At 39.3% G+C, this 11830-nt stretch overlaps 2 protein-coding genes across 3 annotated transcripts; both read left to right on the top strand.

Moving 5' to 3' along the window:
- Nucleotides 1–828: 828 nt before the first annotated feature.
- Nucleotides 829–5179, top strand: zranb2 (zinc finger, RAN-binding domain containing 2). Of its 2 annotated transcripts, XM_063892082.1 has the most exons (10): nt 829–980; nt 1655–1707; nt 1807–1915; nt 2110–2192; nt 2281–2357; nt 2453–2599; nt 2702–2862; nt 3356–3415; nt 3888–4037; nt 4260–5179. In XM_063892082.1, the coding sequence occupies exons 1-10, from the start codon at nt 925–927 to the stop codon at nt 4315–4317; spliced, it is 954 nt and encodes a 317-aa protein (XP_063748152.1). In that variant the 5' UTR covers nt 829–924; the 3' UTR covers nt 4318–5179. The 2 variants fall into 2 exon arrangements, with proteins under 2 accessions (XP_063748152.1, XP_063748151.1); XM_063892081.1 differs by having other exon boundaries at nt 3888–5179.
- A 1157-nt stretch (nt 5180–6336) lies between these two features.
- ptger3 (prostaglandin E receptor 3 (subtype EP3)) lies at nt 6337–11405 on the top strand. Its single transcript, XM_063892275.1, has 2 exons — nt 6337–7322; nt 8181–11405. The coding sequence occupies exons 1-2, from the start codon at nt 6471–6473 to the stop codon at nt 8523–8525; spliced, it is 1197 nt and encodes a 398-aa protein (XP_063748345.1). The 5' UTR covers nt 6337–6470; the 3' UTR covers nt 8526–11405.
- Nucleotides 11406–11830: the final 425 nt, after the last annotated feature.

Below are 11830 nucleotides of genomic sequence, written 5' to 3'. Positions count from 1 at the left end.
CAACTCCATAAGTTTAAGGAGAATTGATTTTGATTTTGATTTTTTTTTTAACGGGAGGTACTGTTAACGTGTGTGCTGATAAACCTTGGCATTAACTGCCATCTAGTGGCTAATGCTGATTTTGCAAGAAATGATGGTTTGGAAAGGTTAAGGGTTTCAAAGTCCTAAAATTGGATTCTGAGTCAGTAATATGTATTATTTAAAACAGATCTTTAATCAGGTGTGTAACTCTCCGCTGGACATCCACTGCCTCAGTATCTACAATCTCTTTGTATTCAAAGGTGTCGTTTCAACATTGGAAATTCACCAACTTTTATTTGGTCAAAAACAAAATGTGATAGGGTACCTAAAAGGGTGTCTGGTATTTAGCATGTGACCATAAACCTGCTATTAAATACCATGATACACATATTTATCTGAATTAAAACGTATTGTTATCTTTTGATGGAGCGAAATTTACAGAACTCTTGTCAATTGTTTAATCCGATTTTATAAGATTGTCCCATAAACTGCATAAACAGTAGCGTTGCATTCGCGTGTTTTCTGTAATATTAAGCAATCAGAGACCATAGTTTTGTGACACATTTGTAGTAAAGTGATTTATGTGATGAGTTAGAAATGGAATGCAAAGGAAAGTAGTGTGATGTATTTTCTGGTAATATTATTTCAAAATAATTGACTACATCCATTTTTCTTACATTACTGGAAAACGTGTTTATTATACCCCAAAATCTACTTTGCATAATGTCGGGCTGTTGTCGGCGTGGACAGAAATTGCCACCAAATTACGTGTATCCACGAGCAGAGCTGTGAGTTTAAAGTGTTACCGGAAACCCCTGAAGGCATCATTGGAGGGAGCAGGAGGCGCCAGGCTAACACTGAGCACACCCTTCCAGCCAGCCACTCAGTGTTAACACCACAAACATGTCGGGGAAGAGTTTTCGGGTGAGCGATGGTGACTGGATTTGTCCAGATAAAAAGTAAGTGCTTCCCACATTAACAACATACTCCCATTTGACCTACTTTATGGTGGATAGTTGCAGCATATGTTTGTTGAATATGGTGGTCGTGCGAGTTAGCGTAGGCCTTTTAGCATGTAATGCTAAAAGGCTAGCTTGTTGACTAGTTGTTCACTTGTAACTTATTTCAACCTCTTTACATTCATGCTCTACACAATAACAAGTAATAACACAACATGTGCATTCGAGGGTGGGGACGTGTGATTGGTGTACGAGTATGTCTTAATATAAGTTGTCAGTGTGCGCAGACTTATTTTATAGCAAGCTAGCTATCGTTAGCCATTGGGTTGGGTGAGAGTCCACACTTACTACTGAGGGTAATGTTTACACTGTTGAAGAAGCCAAGTTGCCGTGAGTGTGGAGTCTATCTTAGGTAACTTATGTAGTCAGCAGTGTCAGGTTGCACGTGAGCTGCATTACACACTTGAGTGACAGACAAGCCAGCTGCAGTTGTGCAGGCCTTTCACACAGGCTTTCCCAAGCAACACTTCATGCTAATGGTGTTTCACATGAAAGATAAATAAACTTACACCACTACTTTTGTGTGAAGCCTACTCTGCTTACTCCTGTATTATGAATTAACACGGCCAATTCTTGTCTGTGTCTACAATGTATTAATCTTTATCCTTTTGCAGGTGTGGAAATGTAAATTTTGCTAGAAGGACAAGTTGCAACAGATGTGGCAGGGGTGAGTCCTCCTTCATGCAAATTGGTAAATCTAGTTTCAGGCTTCATACATTCTGTCAAAAGGCTGCTGTACTGAAACAACATTGTTATTCTTCCACAGAGAAAACCACAGAGGCCAAAATGATGAAAGCTGGAGGGACAGAAATTGGAAAAACTCTGGCTGAGAAGAGTAGAGGCCTCTTCAGTGCAAACGATTGGCAATGCAAAACGTAAGGTTTATTGGGAATTATAAGGAATACCAAAATGTTTAATAAACCAGTCATTAGAGCAAATGAGCCTTATAGCTTACTATATACACACACAATAAATGTTTTGTTTCCACCTAAGCTGAAACATTAACTTCCTTATTGTTAAATGTAGTGAGTTGTTACAGATTTTATTTTATTTTACTGTTCTCATACAGATGCGGAAATGTTAATTGGGCCAGGAGGTCGGAGTGCAACATGTGTAACACCCCAAAATATGCCAAGCTTGAGGAGAGAACCGGTATGTCAACAAATGTGTATTTTGGCATGTCTTGTTGTGTTTGAAAACTATTTATTTAATGCCTATTTTCCCCCTGTTTGCCATTCAGGTTACGGTGGAGGTTTCAATGAAAGAGAAAACGTGGAATACATTGAACGAGAGGAATCTGACGGTGAATATGATGAAGTGAGTTGTGACTTGTAATGTTTTTTGGTTTACTTACTGTCATACACATACGGCATGGGAAGTCTTTGTTCCTAAACTGCTTTTTTATGTCGCAGTTTGGTAGGAAAAAGAAAAAGTTTCGTGGAAAAGATGAAAAAGAAACTGAGAAGAAGGTAGTAGTACCAATTAAAGTTCAAGTTCCAGAGGACGATGAAGATGAAGAGGATGAAGAAGAGGGTGACCTTTCCAAATACAAATTAGATGTAAGATTGGTGGCGGGTTCATTTTTAAATTCAAAAGAACACATTTTGTTTAAATTGAAATATTAGACAAAGATTATGTTATACCCAACATATCTTCTCCAGGATGATGAAGACGACGACGAAGATGGAGACCTTTCAAAGTACGACCTGGACGCCAGTGAGGAGGAGGACAAGCCAGCTCAGAAAAAGGGCAGCCGTTCGGGTTCTTCCCGTTCCGGCTCTTCCTCGCGCTCCTCCAGCTCCAGTTCACGGTCGAGGTCCAGGTAAAAGGGTACAGGTCAAGGGTAACTCCGGGCAAAATGTCAGTATCAGCTCAATCTTCCTTCTGACTTACTGATCCACATTAATACATGTCTTGTTGTGCCGACTTGTTGTTTTCTCAACCCCTCCCCCACTGTGGTGTTAGAACTTTAATGTGCAGATTTTCTAGATGTCTTTTATGTTTTTGTTCTGAAATGCCTGAATTGTATTAGAAACAATGCACTTATCGTTATACACGTTATATTCTAGTCTTGAAATGCACCCTGAACATCTGTTTGAAGTTTGTACCTGTTTGGGAATTGTCTTGGTTATTTCAGCAAAGCCACAGTAGCATCTTTTGTTAGTCCAAACATTTACTCATCAGTTATCCTGTACTGTAAGACAAGAATAGTTGAAATGAAATACTGTGTAACTGTTTGTACAATGCTGTGTGAACCATCCAGCTATTTGTCTTGTTCAGAAAATATTGGAAAGGTTTTGTTTCTTGTCTTTCAGGTCCCGCTCTAGAAGCTCATCAAGTTCCAGGTCTGGATCTCGCTCCAGGTCCCACTCCAGGTGAATGAGGTGACATGCACTCTCTCCCTTAGAGAGTGTATGTACAGGGCAAAAGCTCCAGAACAGTCCTACTCCCTAGCTAAAATTTGAACAAGGACTGGCTATTGCTTAAACTCTGTTTTATACAAATGTTGGTCTGAAATCATAAGGTAAATTCACAACCTGCCCTGACAGTTTCAACTAATTTGATATAGGGTTCTTTCAAGTTTTATTTAGGACTGCGAGTATAAATGGTACAGAGTCTAACTATCTGAACTGAGATTTAATTTCACCAAGGCTTAAAAGTCTAGAGTTCGGGTTTTAACCTCACACTCAAGAGGAGAGCTTAATTACATCGAGTTGAAGTTAAACATTTTCTTCAGCTTCTTGGGATAATCCATATTTAAGTGCTCTTAAACTTGATAAAAACCGACGCTGATGGGACTCTGTCTTGACCTTACTGACTCCAGTGCTTGGTTTATTCCTCCAAAAGATCCAGTTCCAGGTCTGGAAAGGGCTCCTCTCCCCGAAAGAGGTCCCGCTCCCCCTCCTCCTCACCCGAGAAGGGTCAGAAGCGCAGTCGCTCCAGGTCCTCATCTGGAGAGAGAAAACGGAAGCGCTCTAGATCACGTTCGTCCGAAAGGTTTGGGTTTCTGTGGAATACCACAATGGCACTGATTCTTATTAGCCATCTGTCGCCTCGCTTATGGGAGTTCAGATTTACAGAAATGTCCTCACATTTTGTCTTGTTATTGTTTTTCATACATTTCTTAACCATGTACTTGTTTCAAGAATGCATAGGTAAATGTTAACAGCTGAGCCTGCTGACCTTGTTTTTCTTCCCGTGGTGTTTGTGTGATTTCAGGTGCCGTGGGCAGTCCTCTGGATCCTCCCATTCTGGCTCCAGCTCAAAAAAGAAATAACTTTAACGCCTTAAAAACAAGGGGGAAAAAAAGCAGCCTTAGTAGAAAAAGTGCATGTTGTGTTGGAAGCAAAACAACCCACATATTTTCCGTATGCTGTCCATTTTCATACAAAAAAAGTCTTATTTTCCTCAAAAAGAAAGTGTCAACATGACTCCCTCTGCTGTTGCACATCATCCTTTTTTCAAAACCGCCTACACCCCAATCTGTGTCTGTAACTGCAGGTGTCCAATAAACATAAATGTTTAGTCCCGTATTAAAATCAGATTAACTGTAAAAAGGCTGTAGGCCATTTACAAATGCATATCTTTGTAGCAGTATATTTTTATTCCACTCCTCTATGGGGAAATTTAAGTGATCATTTTTGATTATTTCCGTGGCCCTAAAAATATATCAGTGGTACTTTTTATTTTATTTTTTTTATAAAATGTCAAGAACTGAAGCACCAATTTGTTATGAGATATAGCAATTAATTTTGGCCGTTTTTGTTTTATTTGATTAATACCATTTTTTTTGCTTTCTGTCAAGGTAAGTATTTTACTTTTTGATATTGCGTGTTTTAACTAAATGGCTGTAAATTCCACATTCTTTGTTTTAGGTATTTAGTGTTTTCTTTTTTTTCACAATTGTCACCCGTTACCATTTAAAGTTATACCTTTTCATGTGTCACCTGGGACACATAACTGATACATTCAAGTAATTTTGAATTAATTATGATTAATATACGTACTTAAGATAAGTACTTCCAGAATAACAAACACCATACAGTATATCCTGATTCATGGTAGAAAGTGGCAATACAGTCTTTAACAGTGAAACAACTCAAATGTACACGTGTAAATAAAATCCTGTCGACTGTTAATTTGTTGTTGCGTTTGATTCAGCCAAGATTAGGCTGGGGAGTCCAGAAATATCTATAATATGTGCTTATTTTGGCAGATGTGTATAAATAATCACAGTATCACTACCAGCAAAGGTTAGTGTGTAGCTATGGAGTCTTTTGAAAGCTAATGATGTTTTGTTATTTTACACAAAACAAAAATCATGAGGAAAATAAGGGAGGAATTGAGACAATGGTTCTAGTGTTTAAACATGTGTAACAGCTCATAAAAACTAGCTCTTCTTTTATTATAAGGTATTAAATGAATAGAAACTTCTGAGAAGTTGAATACAGAACGGGCTCTAGACTTGTGTTGTCGTTCTTATTGTGGTCAACAGGTGGCACTCTGCTGCTCTTATTGCCCCGAGTTTAATGGAGGGGATAGTACATTGGTGTTACTGAAGTGGTAAATGGATGCCCAGTATCGGTCTCTGATACATGTCCTAGGTTGCATTCAAACTGAGTTACAAACAAGTGCTCGTAGGTTGTAGGTCTCTGTAAAATTGTGTCATTTTTTATATATATATTTTGAATCTTTTTATAACATTAAGCTGTCTGTGGCTCTTTGTTGCTGTAACAAATGAGCATTTCCTCTCTGTGGGACGAATAAAGGGATTCTGATAACTATTAGAAGCTGCTGACAGTGGTACTGTGAAAGCAACAACATTGCACGTACTGTTTGTGTATCATTTGGGTACTTTTATTGAAATGTGTTCATGCATTAATCCAAATTCACAGAGAAAATAGGTTATTAGTATGGGAAACCATCCATAACCTACCTTTTTATGGCTTAATGGACATTTCCCCATGATCACCAACCGGAAGTAGCCTTATGATTTAATACATGTGTTTTAATTGATTAAGGGTGATGTTTTAGTTCAATTTCTCTCTTACGCACAGAGCAGGTTTGTTTTTCCAATATCTCATTAGACACGTCTTCCCTTATGCTCACCGCCGGATGTGATCATCTCCAGCATCATGACTGGGTCGAGCAACGATAGGGTTGTACCTAAAGTGCCTGTAGCCTACTTATAAATAGAACGTTTAAGGATATCACCTTCCCAGATATCCAGCAAGGTTTTCAGAAGAGTGCTGTAAAGATTAGTAAGTGTATTTTAGACTGTGCTTCTGTTTGCTTTTTTGGGTAGTCCCGCCTCCAGCGCGTAAAAAGGAGCCGACGCACTTTTACGCACTGCATTCAGCTGGAGCTCAAGAGGATGCCGGAGACGTACCTGTTTTATCTGCTGCGTTCAGACATACCCTTTCCGAAACGATGTCTATGGTCGGCTGTGATTCTCTAGGGGGGTTGACAAACATTGTTGGAGGGATGCTGGACTTCAACGTCTCCAGGTCATTGCGTGAAAGCAATGTCACCAAAAATTCCAGTTGTGGATCTGTATCAGTTGGTTTCCCTATAACCATGATGATCACTGGCATGGTGGGCAACACATTAGCTCTTATTCTGGTGTATGTTTCATACAAAAAGAAGGAAAATAAAAGGAAACAGTCTTTCTTGCTTTGCATTGGATCACTGGCGTTAACTGACTTGTTTGGACAACTTTTGACAAGTCCAATAGTGATATCAGTTTACAGAGCTGACCTGAAGTGGGAGCGCATCGACTCATCGGGCAAATTATGCGGTTTTTTCGGTGTGTGCATGACAACTTTTGGCCTGTGCTCTCTCTTCTTGGCCAGCGCCATGGCAATTGAAAGGGCTATGGCGATAACAAATCCCCACTGGTACTCCAATCACATGAAGACAAGTGTGACAAAGCAGACTTTGGCGGTCATCTGGTGTCTTGTGTTGCTCTTTGCGCTGCTACCCATAGCAGGGGTCGGGGAATATACACGCCAGTGGCCGGGCACCTGGTGCTTTATCAGCACGGGGGACAGGGAAGTCCCGGGCAATATGTTTTTCGCCATCACTTTTGCTGTACTTGGGATTTTCTCTCTGCTTGTTACACTTTCCTGCAATGTAGTGACAATCCGTGGCTTAATTATCCGGTGTAAAACAAAGTCTGGCACCTCTCAGTCTTCAAAGCAGTGGGAACGGCTCACCACGGAGACCGTCGTTCAACTGTTAGGGATTATGTGCGTCCTGCTTATATGCTGGTCTCCACTGCTGGTATGTTTTTATAGGCGACTGCAGCCTTTACATTTCTTACAGCATACTTTCAATAGTTCTTATGGCCCAATGTAATTGAGGTTATAAGAAAGATTTAACATACAGTATAGGCTATTTTACAAAAATGCTTGTTTCCTTTCAGAGTTTGATACAGTAAAAGCTTTTGTACTTTGTATTGTTAATTGGCCAGTGTCTTTATTCACTGCTCAAATAATTTTGTTGTCACTTGCAGATCTTTATATGGGGAGATGTTTGGGCAGAAAGCAAAAGCAAACGCTGCACACACTTATATTTTTCTTAATCATTTATTCACTATCTCACACTATTTTACTCTTCTCTTGCACACACACACACACACACACACACACACACACACACACACACACACACACACACACACACACACACACACACACACACACACACACACACACACACCACAACTGCCACTCTAAATTCTGTCATGTATGATCCTTTGAAATGACATGTTCCATTAAGGGGCAATCCACTTAACCAAGTCCTGTTTGGGGGTCTGCTCAGTCTGCTATGAGGTCATGCATTTTCAGGCACATGTTTAATAGTAGGATATTATTAGAAGCCACAGTGATGGCAGAGCTGAGCACCTAGAGCGTGAAAATCATGCTTCTCTCCTAGTTTGATACAGTATAGCTGCTCACAGCTGTCGTGAGATTTGTGACATTGAATATATAATAGGTATTATTTAAGCGATCAATTGTGCATATAATATAACATGATCATCTGAAAGGCTTTGTCAATGTTACATTTTGAGTAAAGAGCACAATTTGTCCTTCTCATCCTCTATTGGTACAAACAACATGCGCCTGCCTTCCCTTTCAGGTGCTGATGCTGAGGATGATCTCCAACCAGGTATCATCCCACGAGTGCAACTCCACAAAAGTGACCTCCAGTCACAGCTCTAGCAAGGACATCCAGTTAGACTGTAACTTTTTCCTCACTGCAATCCGCTTGGCCTCCCTCAACCAGATCCTTGACCCTTGGGTCTATCTGCTCCTCAGAGAGATCCTCCTCCGCAAGTTCTGCTTAGTGGCTAATGCAGTGTCCAACTGCTCCGTAGAGGAACCAAAGGAGACCCAGACGGCATTGGATGCCCTCAACAAGCAGCACCAGCAAGAAAGCAAAAACCTTGATAAACCACAAGGTAGCAAGGATGTCAACATTTGACAGGGATTTCTTTGTTGTCGCTCTCAGTCTAGACATATAGGATGGATAAGAATATGGAAACACGATTTTCATGGATCTGTCCTTGAATCATGTTCCCAAATGGTCTCTCCCTGTTCTGGCCAGAAGGATGTTGTACAGTGGCCTCAGTTGCAGCCTTAATAAGAACAAGCCAAGTCTGCTCGGGGTGCTTTACTTTGCTAAAACCCATTCTAATCAAAGTCACCTAACCAGCATGTGGATGCATGACCTTATCACATGTTACATTTGGCTGCAGCTCAGCTGCCAGGAACTCCCTGTTTGTAGGTTTTCTGTTTTGACAACAGCATCTCCCAGGCTCAAGACCAAGATATGGGTGGACTTATATGGAAGTGATCCATTTCGTGCTCCTGCATATTGCTTTCAACAAATTGAAGCCATAAACCAGCTAAGGACTAAGGAATTTTCCGTATGTCTAATCTATTAAGATAGAAACTGTACATTTGTATATATTAAGATGTAAATAGGACTGCCATATCTTACATTAAATGTAGTCATGGAGGTTGTTCTGAAAAAAATACAAATCCTAAACTGGAGTCGATTGTTGATTGTCAGATTATTTATAAGTGTCTGGTGTTATATTTAGTGACTTCTACGCCGAATGATGCGACCTGCTGGGTATCATTTGTAAATTGTATAGTATAATGTATGTTGTTTTCCTCGGCTAGCAGCCAAGAAAATTACATTTGAAGATTGAATGCATTAGTAGGTTTTTTGTTCAATTACATGTATTTTCTCAGCAATGTTCTTTTCAGAAAAGCTTCATGGCCACTCGTTTGAACCGATTGTATGAGGCAAAGAACTGTAAATTTGTGTTTTCAGCATTATGAGATTATGGGTGGCAGGGTGGCATTATACTTTACAAGTCTAATAAGCAGGGAAATAATGAAATTAAGAAAGCCGTGTCCAAATAACACACAGCATAAAACAACTAAAACGTGAAAAGCTATTTTAGCATGCTTGTAACTCCTGTATACGAGGGCTGAAGCTACAAAGATATGCTTTACTTACCCAGATACAATAATTCATGCTTGTAATTCTGTGTTGGTAAAGTCCTTGAAATGTTGAATTTGTTGTTCCACACCTATGTTTTGTTATCAACCAAACTGTGTTCACCTAAAGCTACCTCTCAATATAAGTAAATGTTAATTTTCCTTTGATGTGATCAGTGGAAATCACCAGAGGCCTGAGATAAAATTAAGATACTTTTTAATAAGGTGCTTTGTTCTTAGAGCCAATTTACCAAGTTTGAGTGCTGTTGGCAGGCAATGGCAATCAATTCCTTTACAGTCATTTAAATGTGATCTTTTTTGGCTACGTTGTCATGTATAGCGCTGTAAATATATTCATAGAGGTCCAGCATCTTGGGCAAAGACATCTCAAGGATGGACACATTTTTTCTTTCGTGGTAACCTTCAGGTTATGGGGACACTTTGTCACACTTACACAACTCTGCCTTCTCACGCATCAACCAACAAGATTAGATATGTTTGTATTCTGCTTTGCCAAGTCTTGCCTTTGCCTCTTGAATGTGAGAGTACATACAAGCTCAGTGATAATGACACTATAGGAAACACTTTTCTGTGAAACTCATGTAAAAAAAAGATATAGAATTAGTCTTAGATGAATCTGATCAACTTGAAATATTAATGTCGCCTGGTGAGGGGAAGCAAAAACATAGATGAAATCAAAGCATTTGTATCTTGGACTATATTGCACCGAAATACAGTACGTACATCATTAGGCAATATTCAGGATTTTTCTGAAGCTCATTGCTAGCTATGAATGTGCAGAAATCTGTAATATGTTCCTCAACAAGTAATCCGTTTCAAGTGCTATTACACTAACATGATTGATCATTCTTATGATTGCTTCAATAAGGTTGTGGATCTGCATGATGAGTATTTATTCCATGCATATGTTCATCTGTTGCAACAGTTAAATAATCACTTTAACAGAAAGATCTGGGCTTTAAGTCAGGCATTTCAAACAATGAGTACATTTGTTCGCAGGTTACAGTGGGATATGGGTTTACGACAACTCAATTAGCTTCATTGTGAATCTGCGTCATGTAATTATCTCGGTTCTCTGTCCAGGAAACCTTGAAGCATCCTGGTCTTTGATAAATAAAGAACATGTACACAAAGTAATTTCCCCTTGAGGTTAGCTGGCCTACACATTGTTGATTTTCCATGGTGTTACAGCCAAACCCTGCAGTGGAAAGGAGAATGGCAGAATGAAAAGTCATTACTTCTAAATTGAAAACATTACACCACCATGGACACAGTAAAGGAAGGAGAGCGTTCTGTGTTTCTGTAGTGCAGCAGAGATACTCAGGGATATGATAATGCAACCTCTAGTTTATTGAACCGTGCTCGGGCGAATTTTAGATGACTAAAAATATCCTCACTAAGATGTGTCATGATTACATTTTCTATCTGCTAGAAACACTCATCTGCATTTAATTCTCAAGCTTCAATTGTGCTGAGTTTGAAGGTTTGACAAGGTGCTTGGATGATGATAATTTGCGGTAGGAAGTGGTCATTTTGGATCGCAAGTACGCAATCAAAGTTCTGCATTAGCATTGAATAGAGCCTTCAATTACATAATTCACTCATGTCACCAATTTATGAAAGTGCTTTTGTGATTTTCTCAAACTTGAGATTTCAATACAAGTAAAATTGTTCATCATCACTTGATATTTTTAAATTAAGCTCAATTTGTATGTATTTTATCATTTTTACGCACCAAAGGAAACAAGGTTTTCCTCAACTTCTTCGGAAATCCTGCATCACAATGCACGATACTTTATGACCCTTTGAAAATAAATCTGCCAGAATATTGTTTTTGACTGTCTCTGTAACATATATAACTATATGTTTATATGTACTAATATTAGCCTCTATCAACCCGAAGTGTGGTAGGAACACTAAAAAGCTTCTAATTCCTGTAATTTGATATTGTCACTTGTGGAGTAAATGACTCATACAGACATGATGGCGCTTTGCTGTACTTTTGTGCTGACCTGGCAGGTTTAACAATCAAATGATCTCTAAAGTATCTCTACAGAGCATATGATGGTGTCACGTCTGCACACAGAACAATGGAAACAGGTTAAGCCATGTCCATTTTCTTATCTGTTGTTCACTTTGGGCCTCTGCGTTTGAATGTTCAACAATAAGTTTCTCCTAACTCTGAGAACAGATTCTCAGATGAGGGTTATCGCACTTCACATGGATAACGTTTCTATCAGCGCTCTTGATCCTTTC

This window comes from Eleginops maclovinus, chromosome 9 (genome assembly GCF_036324505.1).
Source record: "Eleginops maclovinus isolate JMC-PN-2008 ecotype Puerto Natales chromosome 9, JC_Emac_rtc_rv5, whole genome shotgun sequence".
In the NCBI taxonomy this organism is placed as follows: domain Eukaryota; kingdom Metazoa; phylum Chordata; class Actinopteri; order Perciformes; family Eleginopidae; genus Eleginops; species Eleginops maclovinus.
Note: the sequence above shows the minus strand (reverse complement) of the source record. Positions and strands in the feature narration are given on the sequence as shown.